General features: G+C 36.0%; 1 protein-coding gene across 1 annotated transcript in view; it reads left to right on the top strand.

The window, feature by feature from the left end:
- Window positions 1–17,875, top strand: part of LOC128652720 (vomeronasal type-2 receptor 26-like) — a 171,286-nt gene that overhangs the window by 22,139 nt on the left and 131,272 nt on the right. The window contains exons 2-3 of the mRNA XM_053705652.1: window positions 2,962–3,107; window positions 11,340–11,570. Coding sequence (XP_053561627.1) covers window positions 2,962–3,107; window positions 11,340–11,570 — 377 coding nt within the window. The remainder of the gene's footprint in view (window positions 1–2,961; window positions 3,108–11,339; window positions 11,571–17,875) is intronic.

Here is a 17,875-nt window from a genome sequence, read left to right as displayed (position 1 = left end):
CTATTCTTGATAGCTTCATTTTAATGTAAGCTTAGGTTCCTGCCCATTTTATATTCTGCCCCTGTGTAGTTCTTGCGATTTTTGGATACATTTAGACAACACTAACACATTTTTTAAAAAGTGCAGTTTCTAAAAATATAAATTTCATACGTTTTTTTGTTTATTCTTATCATTAAAGGGACATGAAAACAAACATTTCACTTTTAGGATTTAGACACATGTGATTTCAAAATAATTTCAAATTGTATTTGACTATCAAAATTGCTTCAGTCTATTGTTATCCTTATTAGAAAATCATATCACATGATGTCATGATGACATATTTTTCATAATAACTTCAGTTTTGCATTGTGATCAATATGTGTTGTGTCCTAAAAAGATTAATGTACATTGCACAAATGGATCTATGTGCCACATGGCTTTGGTTTGATTTTTCACCAGTTGTTATTCAAAGTGTTGTTTGTGTATATTATTTCAAAAACAATGATCAATAGGTATATTTAAATATGCAATAGAATCATAAGAGATGAATAGTCTGTCTAATTTAGTAAGAAATTAAACATATGTTAAATACATAATTTTCTTTATAATCACCTTGATTAAAGGGACACTGTACCCCAAAATTTTCTTTCGTAATTCAGATTGAGCATGAATTTTTATCAACTTTCTAATTTACTCTTATTATCAAATTTTCTTCATTCTCTTGGTATCTTTATTTGAAATGCAAAAATGTAAGTTTAGATGCCGGCCCATCTGAAACCAAAAAAAAGCTTAGATGCCTTCTTTTTCAAATAATAATAGCAAGAGAACGAAGAAAAATTGATAATAGGAGTAAATTAGAAAGTTGCTTAAAATTGCATTCTCTTTCTGAATTACAAAAGAAAAAAATTGGGCTCAGGGTCCCTTTAACTCATGCATTTATTGCTCATATTAGTGGTCTATTCTTCACATTTCTAAGTATATTATTTTGAAATATCAATACTGATGGGATTTAGTGATGTCCAAACTGTGTTCACTAATATATATCTATATCATTAATAGATGTAGTTGTTGTGGGGAGCCCAGAGGGATCCAGCACCAATGATGAGCTGCCTTTGCAGGCTTTGGGTAAGTCCATTGACTCATGCATATGTCATTGAAGGTGTATTTGTAATAAATATTATGATCATGATTCTGATGAAGCATTACATTTGAATAAAACAGATAATTCAGAACATGGATAGCATATGTTTCTTTTTATTATAAATTTAGACAACAATCATCAAGTGATACACACATGAGAACTCTTAAATGTTCCATGTACTCTGCTTTTGAGATAATTGCAAAAATACAGACACTAAAATGTTTTTATTACTCATCGAGAATAACAAATCTAATGTCATTTGTATGCTCCATCAAAATGATGTAATTCATAACTTTGGCTCAGTATATCTTTAATGCAACATTGATGTGTGTGCTTGAGCAACAGTAACATATGTTATAATATCTGATTTTAACGTGTACACATGTTATGTTTTTCAGAGATTGATGTAACATGTGAGATGGAGGGGGAAGTGGCTCCCTTGGAGTCTGATGGTATGTCAAATATATATATAACATGTATCGATCATGTATTATTGTTTTAAAACATTCTCTTGAAGAAAATCAAAGTCTACAGCTTTGGCACTTTAAAAATTATTATTCCATTATTTTTAGAAAACACTACTGCCCCCCTTTCTATATCATGCAGCATGAACATATGTTTGTATTTTTCTTTCATTTATGTATGATTTGTCATTAATGACATCATGATGTCACACGTATATTCCATGCCAAACCACAATAATCATCTTCTGATTGTACAGACAGTCATTGCTATTCATCTGAGTGCCTATATGCAGACCATATCCTTATGTCATCATTGTTTATAAATTCAAAATCACTTCTAAGTATACATAAAACATAATCATGTTTAAATGCCTTGATTTGATTTCATGATGTATGAGATGTTAATATATTTTTATTATATATTTCAGATGGACCTTCCTGTTCTAGTCATCAGCTTCCCGACCCTCCCCAGGCCCCTCCCCAGGTAGAAGCCCCTCCCCAGGTAGAAGCCCCTCCCAGACCTTCCCATTCCTCCTGTCCCTTCCAAAATCGCCCCTTTGCCCCCCCTCGCCGCTCTACCCGTATTTTGGCCCGTACAGCTCCCCCACCTGACCAGCCCCCAACTCACCAGGTCCCTGTACGGGCTAACCCAGAGCAGCAGCCCATCTCTCCCACTTCCCTCCCCAGCCCAATCCCATCCCTCCCACCTTCCCTCCCCAGCCCAATCCCAGCCCTCCCCTTTTCCATCCACAGCCCAATCCCAGCCCTCCCCCTTTCCCTCCCCAGCCTAATCCCATCCCTCCCCCAGTCCCCACCTTCATTGTCCTGGGTGTCGGATTGTTCTTCCCAGTCACAGATGTAAGTCTCATTCTAAATCCACATTATAACATATTTGATCTCATATCACTCCATATAACAATCACCACTACTTGGATAGAACAATAGAAAAATAACTTTTTCTTACCTTATCTCTTCTATAACCCACTGGGAGTGTAATTTCTTATGCTTGCTGTGTTTACACAGCTTGACCTCAAGGCTAAAAGGTTAGGTGTGTGCTAAAAGGATAGGTGTGGATACCACAGGCTAAATAAACTATTTCAAATACCAATGTAAGGACAATGGAAATACTTTTAAACAATTTAATACACTCAAGCTGGTAAATTGGATCATTGTGAACCAATTAAAGGGGAGAACATGTTTGAGTAAACTGTCCCTTTAATGGTTTATGTCTGAAGAACATATTTAATGTGTAAATCTTCAAGATAGAATATTTAATTATAATAATGATTTGTCTTTGTTATTACAATGTATCTTTGCTCTCTTTTTATTATGTTCTGTAATTATCATTAATATTCTTTATTTGCTTTATTTTAGGTTGTGACTCAGCATGGCTGATGCTGGAGACTCTAGCGCGTATAGAGCAGGCCGTGCTGAGGAACAGTCTGTTTCTGGGGAGGATTTACGACACCATGCATGCCCAGCTACTGGTTGAGCATTTGACTCTACGATGTATGATGCGTGTAGAGTCAATGCTTGAATCTGGAGCTGGACATGCACAGGATGATGAGGGTGATGCTGATGACCCATAAGTGGAAGATCCGGAGATGCTCCGAGGGTGCAGATATGAATCTTCCGTCCACATGTTACCTTTGTTAAAGTTGTTGTTGCCACTTGGCCTTTTTTTTGTTGATGTGCCTGTTGCACTCTTTTACCTTGTTAAATGGCTCCAGTTGGGCTGTGTTGGCCCTTGTCAACTCCCTCCAAGGACTGTGATGCACTCTTTTACCTTGTCAAATGGCTCCAATGGGGCTGTGTTGGCCATTGTCAACTCTCTCCAAGGACTGTGATGCACTCTTTTACCTGGTAAAATTGCTCCAATGGTGCTGTGTTGGCCCTTGTCAACTCCCTCCAAGGACTGTGATGCACTCTTTTACCTTGTCAAATGGCTCCAATGGGGCTGTGTTGTCCCTTGTCAACTCCCTCCAAGGACTGTGATGCACTCTTTTACCTGGTCAAATGGCTCCAATGGGGCTGTGTTGGCCCTTGTCAACTCCCTCCAAGGACTGTAATGCACTCTTTTACCTGGTCAAATGGCTCCAATGGGGCAGATTTTTAAATATGTTTTTTTGTAACGTTATATTATTTCTTTATGTTTTATAACATAATAATAAAATACATGTCATTCCAATATTATTTGTCCTCTTTATTCATGTCATTGATTGAAAACTATAGTTTATGTGGTTAATCCTTAAAGGGACATGAAACAAAATAATGGTCTTTCATGATTCATAAATATAATACAATTGTCAATAAATTTAATATTTACATCTCAAATTGAATTTGAGTCATTTTCTTGATATTCTTTTTATAAAGGTTTATCTTTGCAAGATTATGATTAGCATAGGACTGAAGTTCTCTATATATTGCTGGTTGTATATAAATATATATATATATATATATATATATATATATATATATATATATATATATACCGTATTGTTCCGAGTATAGGCCGCACTTTTTCCCCCTAATATAAGTATTTAAATCAGGGGTGCGGCCTATACTCGGGATGTTACAGTGAATGGTCCATGTCGGGGTTGGGCGGAAGTGCTGTTCTCATTACAGGAAGGGGTTTGGGCACACAGACTGGGCTTCCTTGAGATACTGACTACCAAAGCTCCCACACACAACACTCCCAGACAGGATGGGCACCAAAGACGATCCCCTACTCAAAGGAGCAGGAAAAATTAATCCTCCACCCGACCCACCCGCAATGAGCACAACCCGAAGAGCACCACCGGAACATCCTGACAGAGATCCACCGCACAGTGTCACAGAACAGGTGTCCGACACAGTATTTCCCACAGCAACAACATGGCCCACATCGATGTGCCCGACCCACCCGCAATGAGCACAGCCCGGAGAGCCCCACCAGGACAACCCCAACAGAGATCCACTGCACAGTGTCACAGAAGCAGATCTTCGACATGGTATCTGCCCCAGCAACAACATGGCCCACATCGATATGCATAGGATGGGAGTGGGAGGAGCTGCTATAAGTTACTGGAATCGACTGTGACAGAGGAGGCAGCATGACAGGAGGGTGAGTCAGGATTAAGGTACACTAAAAATTGATCTTATTAAAGTCATCTAACTTCAATAATGTACCTACTACTAGTGAGAGGATTAACTACAATAACCCCTTTAAAAATACCAAAAATCTCTATAACACACAAGATGGGAGTGGGAGGGACCCAGGGTGGGAGCTGCCTTATGTGTGTGTGCTGAGGGTGAGAAGAGTGAGTCTGGATTGGGTATGTATGATAAGTGGTGAGGAGGGGGATGTGAGTAGTGGGCACTGTGTGAAGGAAGGAGGCTGAGTGGGTTAAGAGGAGGCAGCCTGTGAAGGTTATGATGTGTGTGAAGGGGGAGGGTAAGGAAACTTATCTGTCAGGGAGGGAGGCTACGAGATTAAGAGGGGTCTGTGTGTGAGGGAGATGGTGGGGCTGAAAAATGTAGTTTCTTTAAACTGGCACCAAACTTTACGGGTGCGGCTTATAATCAGGAGCGGCCTATACTCGGAACAATACGGTATATATATATATATATATTCTTTTTTTTTGCACATTCATGTGTTCATTTCTAAACTATTCGTGAATTGATGCGCCTTTAACAAATGTTCCCAGGATTGATATAATGATCTAATCTATGTAAATTTAAAATTTTATGTAAATAGTATCCTCTCTGTGAATCCTGAAACTTAATTGTTTGCATTTCATGTCCCTTTAAGTGATGCTGACCACAATTCTTAAGGAATGAATATGCATTTCTAATGTATTTGTGTCCTTTTTACATCAACATGGACATATAATATTTATAAAAACAGACTCTTATTTGAATGTTGACAGCACATGTATTCCAATTTCACTTATATCTTATTGTAGTAGTGTACCAAAATCAAATACTATGTGTAATGCACATATTTTAGATGATTAATATCTTTCTCTTATTCTTTTTTCTCTTTATTATGCTATGATATATTGCTATAGGTAGGCTGACCATATTTCAACTTGAATAAGTGACACGTTTGATCAATACATGTGTCATTATTGTTATTCCAGATAAATCTTAACATATCTGAAAACATAACTGACATATGTATTTCTCATGTCTCCCTTTTTAAATGGTAAAGATGGACACCATAGCTATAGGTAACATATAATGTGTAAACAATCCCTATTTTCATAATGTATCTCCTAGCATTATTTATCATTTGAAACACAATAATCCAAATATTAAAATTCAATGTGAAAATGTATTTCAAATTGCAATGTCCTACATAATCGTGTAACATAAAATGTTGTTTTCAGGTCTATTTAAACCCTGCTGCTTGCTAAATAGTTAATAATCCTCTGCTTCTAATGAAATATATCCTTAGTTTCAACAATGGATTCTATTTCATAATCACAGTATTACGTTATCTAGCGTGACATTCATAGCTACCAATATAGCACAAACTAGTTTAGAAAATGTAAATATGTTTCTTATTGACATGCCAAGCTGTCAAATGAGTCCTTGTATTGGCTGATGTTTTTATGCGATCAAGGATGCACCATGTTGCTTAAGACGTCACCTGCCAAGCTGTCAAATGAGTCCTTGTATTGTCTGATGTTTTTACTCGATCAAGGATGCGCCATGTTGCTTAAAACGTCACCTACCAAGCTGTCAAATGAGTCCTTGTATTGGCTGACGTTTTTACGAGATCAAAGATGCGCCTTTGATTGGATGGCGTTTTTACGCAATCAAGGATGCGCCTTTGATTGGATGGCGTTTTTACGCGATTAAGGATGCGCCTTTGATTGGATGGCGTTTTTACGCGATCAAGGATGCGCCTTTGATTGGATTCCATTTTTACGCGATCAACGATGCGCCATGTTAATTAAGATGTCACATGCCAAGGTTTAAAAACCGTCTGATTGGATTACGTAGTCCCGCAATGTTTGAATTTGCACGTAACCCACGTTTGTGAATGAGAAGACAAGTTTAAAACCATGTCGAGTATGGATTGTGTGAATCATGTACATTGTTGAACCATAGATGATAAAGAACACAAAAATCTCTTTTGATGGCTGTCTCATTGAATAAACGAATCAAAGCAATATGTTTTCCTGCATAAGATATTTTGAGGCAAGTGCAAATCCATGAATATAGTCCATCTTGTTTAATATGTTAGTCAACAATATTTTCCTTTTTATAAATAATGATTGTGTTGTGTTGAATTTTCTACATATCTAATTCCTAAAGATGCGCTATTGTATTTGAATCAAGTAATCAATATGCATTTACCTTTATCATATGCTAAATATATGACATGCCTACTTATTCTAGATGTTATGTCGTGGTATTTTTTATTAAAGGGACATTATACACTCATTTTTTCAACACATATATGTTTTTTCGATCTATTTATATAGTCCTTTTTTTTATAATCAATGTCTAGATTTGCTTATGTTTAAATAACATTGCTGTGATTTTCTGACTCCAACCCAAGCCTAAAAGTTTGATGTGAGTACCATCAGCTACCTTCTCCAGCTTGGGCCTGTTTGTGTAAAGGGTCTTTTCATATGCAAAGGAAGGGGGATTGTCTTATTTCCCACTTGGAATGGGCTTTCAAGCTAACTTTTCAACATAGCTAAACAGATTTTATAAGTAAGTCTTTAAAACATTTTGATATCAGTATGTGGTCATCTTGTTGTTTATAGTAGTGTCTATTACATGCAGTTCTCTGAAAATTATTGTATACTGTCAGTTTAATGTAAATGATCAGTATTGTGTCATGTATGAGTTCCACATTGGTTAATCTCCAAATATATTAGTGTGAGCATATATTTCTAAAGTAACTTGTAAAAGGACCTGAAACCATATTCCTTCTAAATTAAATGTCTTTCTTAAATAATTCAAACACAATAATGTCTCTTTAAGAAAATAGACTTTATTTAACACGTCAATAGAAATATGGCATACAGGCTTAGTATCCTATTCCAATATTTTCATGTTTGAACAAGTACATGTAGATATACCAACAATCCCTAAGGATTAGTATATGTTAGCATATGTTATTTTTTAAAGGGACAGTCAAGAAAAACAGTAATGCTTTTAATGTCCAAAAATGCAATTTTTTCAAGGGGGCAACTGCACCCTCCAACGAGTTCTCATCGGAAATGTTTGGGGAAGAGGGGAAGGAGGAGTACTGGGATGACCCGGCTGAGGAGGAGATTTAGGAGTACCAGGAGCAGATGGCCCAGGATCAGATGGCCCAGCAGCAGATGGCCCAGGATCAGATGGCCCAGCAGCAGATGGCACAAGAGCAGATGGCCCAGCAGCAGATGGCACATTATGCCGGAGGACCTGCAATATAGGACTGAGAGTATGCAAGATCTCATTTTGACCTTGGATAAGCTCTCTTTGGCCTTGTAGAATGGCATGAATGTCTTCTGTCATCTGGATTCTGCTTTCAAGATTTTCCCTCCGGGAGGCACGCATCTGTTCTTGAAAATCTCGTAATATCTGCACCTCTGCTATCTCCTCCTGAGGGGCTGCTGGTGCACGGCGGGCTGCTGGTGCAGGAGGGGCTGCTACAGGGATCTCTTCTGCAGTGGGGGCTTCTTCTGAAGAGGAGTATAGAGGGATGTCTTCCATGTCTCCCCGAGGTGGCGAGTCATCTCCACCACTCTCATACCTGGGTGAAGGAGGAGCCTGTAGTTGGTGTGCTGCCTCTTCCCCAGACTCTGTATATTGTAAAAAGAAAGAAATGTATATATTAGCATAGTTCCAAATAAAGATGTAAATGCTTTTGCTTACAATAGAATTACAAATGCAGCCTCATTAATCCACTTTGAAATATAACAATCAATACGATTTCCGCATTTTCCAAACCGTGTTTCTGATATCTATCTGGTCAATCTGAATGTGTTTTTGCATTTGTTTTCAGTCTGTTTAAATGCACACCTAACCTGTAGCCTAGATACTAATGTAATCGCAAGGAAATTGTGAATGCGTTTACGTAATAATGTGTAAAAAAGCGTAATTGCGTTAATCATATCCTTGAATACATTCTTTATTTTTGATGTACAGAGATTATTACATGAGCTTACCATCAGAGGAGAGTGGTAAGTTCCCGGTATTGACTCCTCCGATCCCGACTATGGCCACCTCGGAGATCCTGGGACGCAACATTTCCTCCCATCGGGAATATTCTACGGTGATTTCAGGCCCGCCACTGGTCCCTGTTGCGTATTGGTACTCCCGGGAGATCTTTCTTTTGAGTTCCATTTTGCAGTCCCGGTAGCAATGCTTTATAGACTCGACATCCCTGTTATGTGCCCCCACTGCATTAACTGCATCCCTGATCTCCAGCCATAGCTTCCTCTTCTCCCTATTGGTGGCCTTCTGAGCCTGCAGCCTCCCAGCCCTCTTCATATAAGCCTCTACGAGGGCCTCCTTCTCCTCCATAGTATACCTTGCCTCCCTAGTCAGCTTGGTTTTCCCCTGTGATGGTGTCCTTTGATTCCTGGACTGTGAAGCTCTATGCTGGCTGCCACTGGGCCCAGCCACTTGTTCATCTTGAACAAAGTGGTCGGGTCCTTCCACCGCTTCCTCCCCCCTTCCTCCCCCTTCCTGTCCTGTTCCTCTTCCTCTCCCTCTCCCCATCCCTGTCCCTCTCTCCTGACTAAATTCCTGCCTGACCTCCTCTATAACCTCTCGTCTAAACTCAGTCCTGAGGAACTGTAATATTTCCGGGCTAATCTGCCCCTTATCCCCCCCTCCCGACATACTCCAACAAAAAGTGAATGTGCCCAAATGAAAGGGGGTCAAAATAAATAACAAAAAAGTGCTCAAAGTGTGAAAGGTATATAAATAAAAGAGGGTAAGGAGTATTTAACAAACTAAAATGTATAAGAAGACTAAAATGAGGATATGTAAACAAAATCTAACTATGGGATGGATATGGGTTTACAGGGAATGGGGTTTGGAATGAAAGGGAATGGGGTATGGGATTACAGGGAATGGGGTATGGGATGAAAGGGAATGGGATTACAGGGAATGGGGTATGGAGTGTAGTATGAGAGGGGAGAGGGTATGGAGTGTATGTAGTGTTATTGATAAGTGTATGTATGTATTGAATGTGTTAGCATGTAAATGTGTTAAGTATACAGAAAAACCACTCGCACACTCACCCAAACCAACTCTTGCTCACTACCACTAACTCACTATCTCACACTACCACGAACTCACTATCTCACACTACCGCTAACTAACTCTCTCACACTACCACTAAATAAATCTCACACTACCACTAACTAACTCTCACACTACCACTAACTAACTCTCACACTACCACTAACTCATTCTACCACTAACTAAGTCTCACAATAACACTAACTCACTCTCTCACACTAACACTAACTAACTCTCATCCACAACAAAGCAATATCCCTTTAAAAAGCGCACTGACACTCCATAAATCTAATCCAAAAATGCCACAGAGTCAGCTCACAACTATTCATAGACCTGCCGGTACAAAAGACTTACTAGTCACTCCTCGGCATCCAGGTCACAACTTGATAGACGCTGGTCTCCTGCTTGATAGGGTACGTAGGCTCTTCTGAGCTCCAAACTGCTGCACACTATTCAGTCAGTGTCTGCACACTATTCAGTCAGTGTCTCACACTGAAATTTGCTCCGCCCGCTCTCCTACTATTTTCAAAGAAAACACTGTGCTGCAAACTGCAGGGAGGATTCCCAATGTCAGATATGAAGAAAAAACTTGTAAGCGAGTCAGCCAGTGTAAAAGTAAAATATAACTTTTATTGGAAAGTAATAAAAATAAACATCAAAGTGTCCTGAGGCTAGTGCAACACCAGTCTTACATGTTTCAGCATTATGCCTTCCTCATAGACATCCCCATGGGAGGGGATGGATTTAAAAAAAGCGAGGTAAATATTCTAGGGATAAAATATGAAAGCTATGTCCCTACAGGCACAGGCATGACATGTTGGCATTAGTGCGGCTCTTCAGCATACTAGGTATTGTAACCCCTAAGATAATTTAAAGTAAACAAATGAATACTGATGAATTTCATCTGTATTTCTAAATTGTCTTTAAATTTAGTTGGTGCATTTGTTTGGATATTCGTTTAGTTAAAACAAAATGAATATTCGTGTTTCGTCATAAATTTGAAAAAATGCTCATGTCTTGTATAGACCATAGAGTCTTTCTTTATATATTTATAGACATTTGGATTTTCATAGGTGATGCCTCTATTTGTCATGTTTAATGAATGTTTGCATCTACACATAGGGGTCTATTTATTACAGTGCGGACGGACATGATACAATGTAGCGTATCATGTCCGCTGCACATCGATAAATGCTGTCAGCATTTATCATTGCACCAGCAGTTCTTATGAACTGCTGATACAATGCCGGCCCTTCTGTCCGCCGACTCAAAGCAGGTGGACAATGCCGCCCCCTTTTGTCTGCCGACTCAAAGCAGGTGGACAGGTTATGGAGCAGCGAGCGGTCTTGATTAATTGACCCCATAGTGCTGACAATGTTTATTTATTTTGTGACTTTATATATATATATATATATATATATATATATATATATATATATTTTTTTTTTTTTAAGTATACTGTATTCTTGTCATAACAATTTCCTGTATCTTTATCTAATTATCCCTGTTGCTAGATTAACAAATACCTGAGAAAGGCACATTTTACGACAGCATCACATGAGGATATTTCCTTTACTGATTATGGAGATGTACCAGGGCATTATGATATTATAAACTGGATCCAATCAGACATCCCAGGGAAACTAGATCCTAATAAAGTTGGAAGCTTTAACTCCTTAGCTCCTGTGGGAAAACAGCTTAACGTCAATGACAGTGCAATCGTTTGGAGCCCTAAATCAAAAACAGTAAGTTACTGTGAACTTAAAGAGATATTCAACCCTCTTATTCCCTCTTATTATTGTTATTTTCTTTTGTGAATGTTTTTTAATAAAAGCTGTTTAAATTTAACATGAATCTAATACAGAGCAGCATTGGATAAAATAAGATGAATATGTGACTATTGGAAAGATAATTGAATTTATACATTTGTATTCAGGTAGACAGGCCCAGGCTGGCAATTGGGCACACCTGACAAATTCCGGTGGGACGAACAGTTAATTTAGCCATGCCCACCACATTCAGTATAATTATCTGGAGTAGTAGACATTTACAGAGGCACTGTATGGGGAGTTTAGCTGAGCTAGTTCATGTCAGGCTACTTCTCATTAAAGGGGTGGCAGTCGCACATATTGGGCAGAACTAGTAGAGCACCTGCAACTGGCTTTCTGTTTTAGGGGGTCTGCAATTGCAGTCTATTGCCGTGGTGCGGAAAGATGAAGAATCTGCCACATCTGCAATACACTGTCGAAAGGGCTCAGCCTCCAACTTCTCCCTCACTGCTTTATCACAGTGTCAGGTCTCATCTCATTAAAAAAAAATGGGGACCAAACTGTGCTTTTTCCCCTTTTATTTGGAGTAGTAAGTGAACAATGTTTTATAGTAGTGCAAGAGGGGGATGGATTTGCAGTGCGCCACATACACCCTCCCCCAAAGAACACTTTACAGCATGATGATGTCTGATCTGGTCTTAGGCAGTATGGGTGTGTTGCTTTGTGTGAGTGTGTGTCTCATGCATATGCGTATGCAGTGTGTATGTGTATATATGTATGTGTATGTGTATGTGTATATATGTATATGTGTATGCTGTGTGTATGTGTATATATGTATATGTGTATACTGTGTGTATGTGTATATATGTATATGTATATGCAGTGTGTATGTGTATATATGTATGTGTATATATGTATATGTGTATGCTGTGTGTATGTGTATATATGTATGTGTATGTGTATATATGTATATGTGTATGCTGTGTGTATGTGTATATATGTATATGTGTATGCTGTGTGTATGTGTATATATGTATATGTGTATGCTGTGTGTATGTGTATATATGTATATGTGTATGCTGTGTGTATGTGTATAAATGTATATGTGTATGCTGTGCGTATGTGTATATAAGTATATGTGCATGCTGTGTGTATGTGTATATATGTATATGTATATGCTGTGTGTATGTGTATATATGTATATGTGTATGCTGTGTGTATGTGTATATATGTATGTGTATGTGTATATATGTATATGTGTATGCTGTGTGTATGTGTATATATGTATATGTGTATGCTGTGTGTATGTGTATATATGTATATGTGTATGCTGTGTGTATGTGTATATATGTATATGTGTATGCTGTGTGTATGTGTATATATGTATATGTGTATGCTGTGTGTATGTGTATATATGTATATGCGTATGCTGTGTGTATGTGTATACATGTATATATGTATGCTGTGTGTATGTGTATATATGTATATGCGTATGCTGTGTGTATGTGTATACATGTATATATGTATGCTGTGTGTATGTGTATACATGTATATATGTATGCTGTGTGTATGTGTATACATGTATATATGTATGCTGTGTGTATGTGTATATATGTATGTGTATGTGTATATATGTATATGTGTATGCTGTGTGTATGTGTATATATGTATATGTGTATACTGTGTGTATGTGTATATATGTATATATGTATATGTGTATTCTGTGTGTATGTGTATATATGTATATGCGTATGCTGTGTGTATGTGTATACATGTATATATGTATATGCTGTGTGTATGTGTATATATGTATGTGTATGTGTATATATGTATATGTGTATGCTGTGTGTATGTGTATATATGTGTATGCTGTGTGTATGTGTATAGATGTATGTGTATATATGTATATGTGTATGCGGTGTGTATGTGTATATATGTATATGGGGTATGCTGTGTGTATGTGTATATATGTATATGTGTATGCTGTGTGTATGTGTATACATGTATATGTGTATGCTGTGTGTATGTGTATATATGTATATGTGTATGCTGTGTGTATGTGTATATATGTATATGTGTATGCTGTGTGTATGTGTATATATCTATATATGTGTATGCTGTGTGTATGTGTATATATCTATATATGTGTATGCTGTGTGTATGTGTATATATGTATATGTGTATCCTGTGTGTGTATGTGTATACATGTATATGTGTATGTGTGTGTATGTGTATATATGTATATGTGTATGCTGTGTGTATGTGTATATATGTATATGCGTATGCTGTGTGTATATGTATATATGTATATGTGTATGCTGTGTGTATGTGTATATATGTATATGTGTATCCTGTGTGTGTATGTGTATACATGTATATGTGTATGCTGTGTGTATGTGTATATATGTATATGTATATGCTGTGTGTATGTGTATATATGTATATGTGTATGCTGTGTGTATATGTATATATGTATACGTGTATGTGGTGTGTATGTGTATATATGTATATGCGTATGCTGAGCTCAGTAAATCTCTATCCGCTATTGATACGTGGAAGTCCCGTTACAATGCGCTGATGAAGGAGAAGAGTCAAGTAGAGGATGAAATGGTCACGATAAACAATCACGTAACAGTGCTAGCGGGAGAGAAGAGGAGCGCAGAGGAAAAAGCGCATTTAGAACGTGAATCTCTGATAGACAAGCTGTACCGACAGACTGCAGAAAACCTCAGCTTGAGAGTAGAACATGAAACATTAAAGACAAACTTAGCGACACTGGAGGAGAAGCTGACGTTGGCTCATAGTGAGGTGTATATATGTATATGTGTATGTTGTGTGTATGTGTATATATGTATATGTGTATATATGTATATGTGTATGTTGTATGTATGTATATATATGTATATGTGTATATATGTATATGTGTATGTGTATATATGTATATGTGTATATATGTATATGTGTATGTGTATATATGTATATGTGTATGTTGTATGTATGTGTATATATGTATATGTGTATATATGTATATGTGTATGTTGTGTGTATGTGTATATATGTATATGTGTATATATGTATATGTGTATGTTGTATGTATGTGTATATATGTATATGTGTATATATGTATATGTGTATGTGTATATATGTATATGTGTATATATGTATATGTGTATGTGTATATATGTATATGTGTATGTTGTATGTATGTGTATATATGTATATGTGTATATATGTATATGTGTATGTGTATATATGTATATGTGTATATATGTATATGTGTATGTGTATATATGTATATGTGTATGTTGTATGTATGTGTATATATGTATATGTGTATATATGTATATGTGTATGTGTATATATGTATATGCGTATGTTGTATGTATGTGTATATATGTATATGTGTATATATGTATATGTGTATGTGTATATATGTATATGTGTATGTTGTGTATATGCGTATGCTGTGTGTATGTGTATATATGTATATGTGTATGCTGTGTGTATGTGTATATATGTATATGTGTATGATGTGTGTATGTGTATATATGTATATGTGTATGCTGTGTGTATGTGTATATATGTATATGTGTATGCTGTGTGTATGTGTATATATGTATGTGTGTATGTGTATATATGTATATGTGTATGCTGTGTGTATGTGTATCTATGTATATGCGTATGCTATGTGTATGTGTATATATGTATATGTGTATGCTGTGTGTATGTGTATATATGTATATGTGTATGCTGTGTGTATATGTATATATGTATATGCTGTGTGTATGTGTATATATGTATGTGTGTATGCTGTGTGTATGTGTATATATGTATATGTGTATGCTGTGTGTATGTGTATATATGTATATGCTGTGTGTATGTGTATATATGTATGTGTGTATGTGTATACATGTATATATATGCTGTGTGTATGTGTATATATGTATATGTGTATGCTGTGTGTATGTGTATACATGTATATATGTATATGCTGTGTGTATGTGTATATATGTATATGTGTATGCTGTGTGTATGTGTATACATGTGTATATGTATATGCTGTGTGTATGTGTATATATGTATATGTGTATGCTGTGTGTATGTATATATGTATATGCATATGCTGTGTGTATGTGTATATATGTATATGTGTATGCTGTATGTATGTGTATATATGTATATGCATATGCTGTATGTATGTGTATATATGTATATGCATATGCTGTGTGTATGTGTATATATGTATTTATGCGTATGCTGTGTGTATGTTTATATATGTATATGCATATGCAGTGTGTATGTGTATATATGTATATGCATATGCTGTGTGTATGTGTATATATGTATATGTGTATGCTGTTTGTATGTGTATATATGTATATATGTATGCTGTGTGTATGTGTATATATGTATATGCGCATGCTGTGTGTATGTGTATATATGTATATGTGTATGCTGTGTGTATATATATATATATATATATATATATATATATATATATATATGTGTATGCTGTGTGTATGTGTATTCATGTATATATGTATATGCTGTGTGTATGTGTATATATGTATATGTGTATGATGTATATATGTATGTATGCTGTGTGTATGTGTATATTTGTATATGCGTATGCTGTGTGTATGTGTATATATATATGCGTGTATGCTGTGTGTATATATTATATATGTATATGTGTATGCTGTGTGTATATATATGTATGTGTATGCTGTGTGTATGTGTATATATGTATATGCGTATGCTGTGTGTATGTGTATATATGTATATGTGTATGCTGTGTGTATGTGTATTCATGTATATATGTATATGCTGTGTGTATGTGTATATATGCATATGTGTATGCTGTGTGTATGTGTATTCATGTATATATGTATATGCTGTGTGTATGTGTATAAATGTATATGCTGTGTGTATGTGTATATATGTATATATGTTTATGCTGTGTGTATGTGTATATATGTATATGTGTATGCTGTGTGTATGTGTATACATGTATATATGTTTATGCTTTGTGTATGTGTATATATGTATGTGTGTATGCTGTGTGTATGTGTATATATGTATATGTGTATGCTGTGTGTATGTGTATATATGTATATGTGTATGCTGTGTGTATGTGTATATATGTATATGTGTATGCTGTGTGTATGTGCATACATGTATATGTGTATGCTGTGTGTATGTGTATACATGTATATATGTATATGCTTTGTGTATGTGTATATATGTATGTGTGTATGCTGTGTGTATGTGTATATATGTATATGTGTATGCTGTGTGTATGTGTATATATGTATATGTATATGCTGTGTGTATGTGTATATATGTATATGTGTATGCTGTGTGTATGTGTATATATGTATATGTGTATGCTGTGTGTATGTGTATACATGTATATATGTATATGCTTTGTGTATGTGTATATATGTATGTGTGTATGCTGTGTGTATGTGTATATATGTATATGTGTATGCTGTGTGTATGTGTATATATGTATATGTATATGCTGTGTGTATGTGTATACATGTATATGTGTATGCTGTGTGTATGTGTATATATGTATGTGTGTATGCTGTGTGTATGTGTATACATGTATATATGTATATGCTTTGTGTATGTGTATATATGTATGTGTGTATGCTGTGTGTATGTGTATATATGTATATGTGTATGCTGTGTGTATGTGTATATATGTATATGTATATGCTGTGTGTATGTGTATACATGTATATGTGTATGCTGTGTGTATGTGTATAAATGTATATGTGTATGCTGTGTGTATGTGTATATATGTATATGTGTATGATGTGTGTATGTGTATATATGTATATGTATATGCTGTGTGTATGTGTATATATGTATATGTGAATGCTGTGTGTATGTGTATATATGTATATGGGGTATGCTGTGTGTATGTGTATATATGTATATGTGTATGCTGTGTGTATGTGTATACATGTATATGTGTATGCTGTGTGTATGTGTATATATGTATATGGGGTATGCTGTGTGTATGTGTATATATGTATATGTGTATGCTGTGTGTATGTGTATACATGTATATGTGTATGCTGTGTGTATGTGTATATATGTATGTGTATGTGTATATATGTATATGTGTATGCTGTGTGTATGTGTATATATGTATATGTGTATGCTGTGTGTATGTGTATATATGTATGTGTATGTGTATATATGTATATGTGTATGCTGTGTGTATGTGTATATATGTATATGCGTATGCTGTGTGTATGTGTATACAT

The sequence above is a fragment of the Bombina bombina genome, chromosome 3, assembly GCF_027579735.1.
Source record: "Bombina bombina isolate aBomBom1 chromosome 3, aBomBom1.pri, whole genome shotgun sequence".
NCBI classification, from domain to species: Eukaryota; Metazoa; Chordata; class Amphibia; order Anura; family Bombinatoridae; genus Bombina; species Bombina bombina.
The sequence above is the reverse complement of the archived record's forward strand: the minus strand, read 5'-3'. Positions and strand labels throughout refer to the sequence as shown.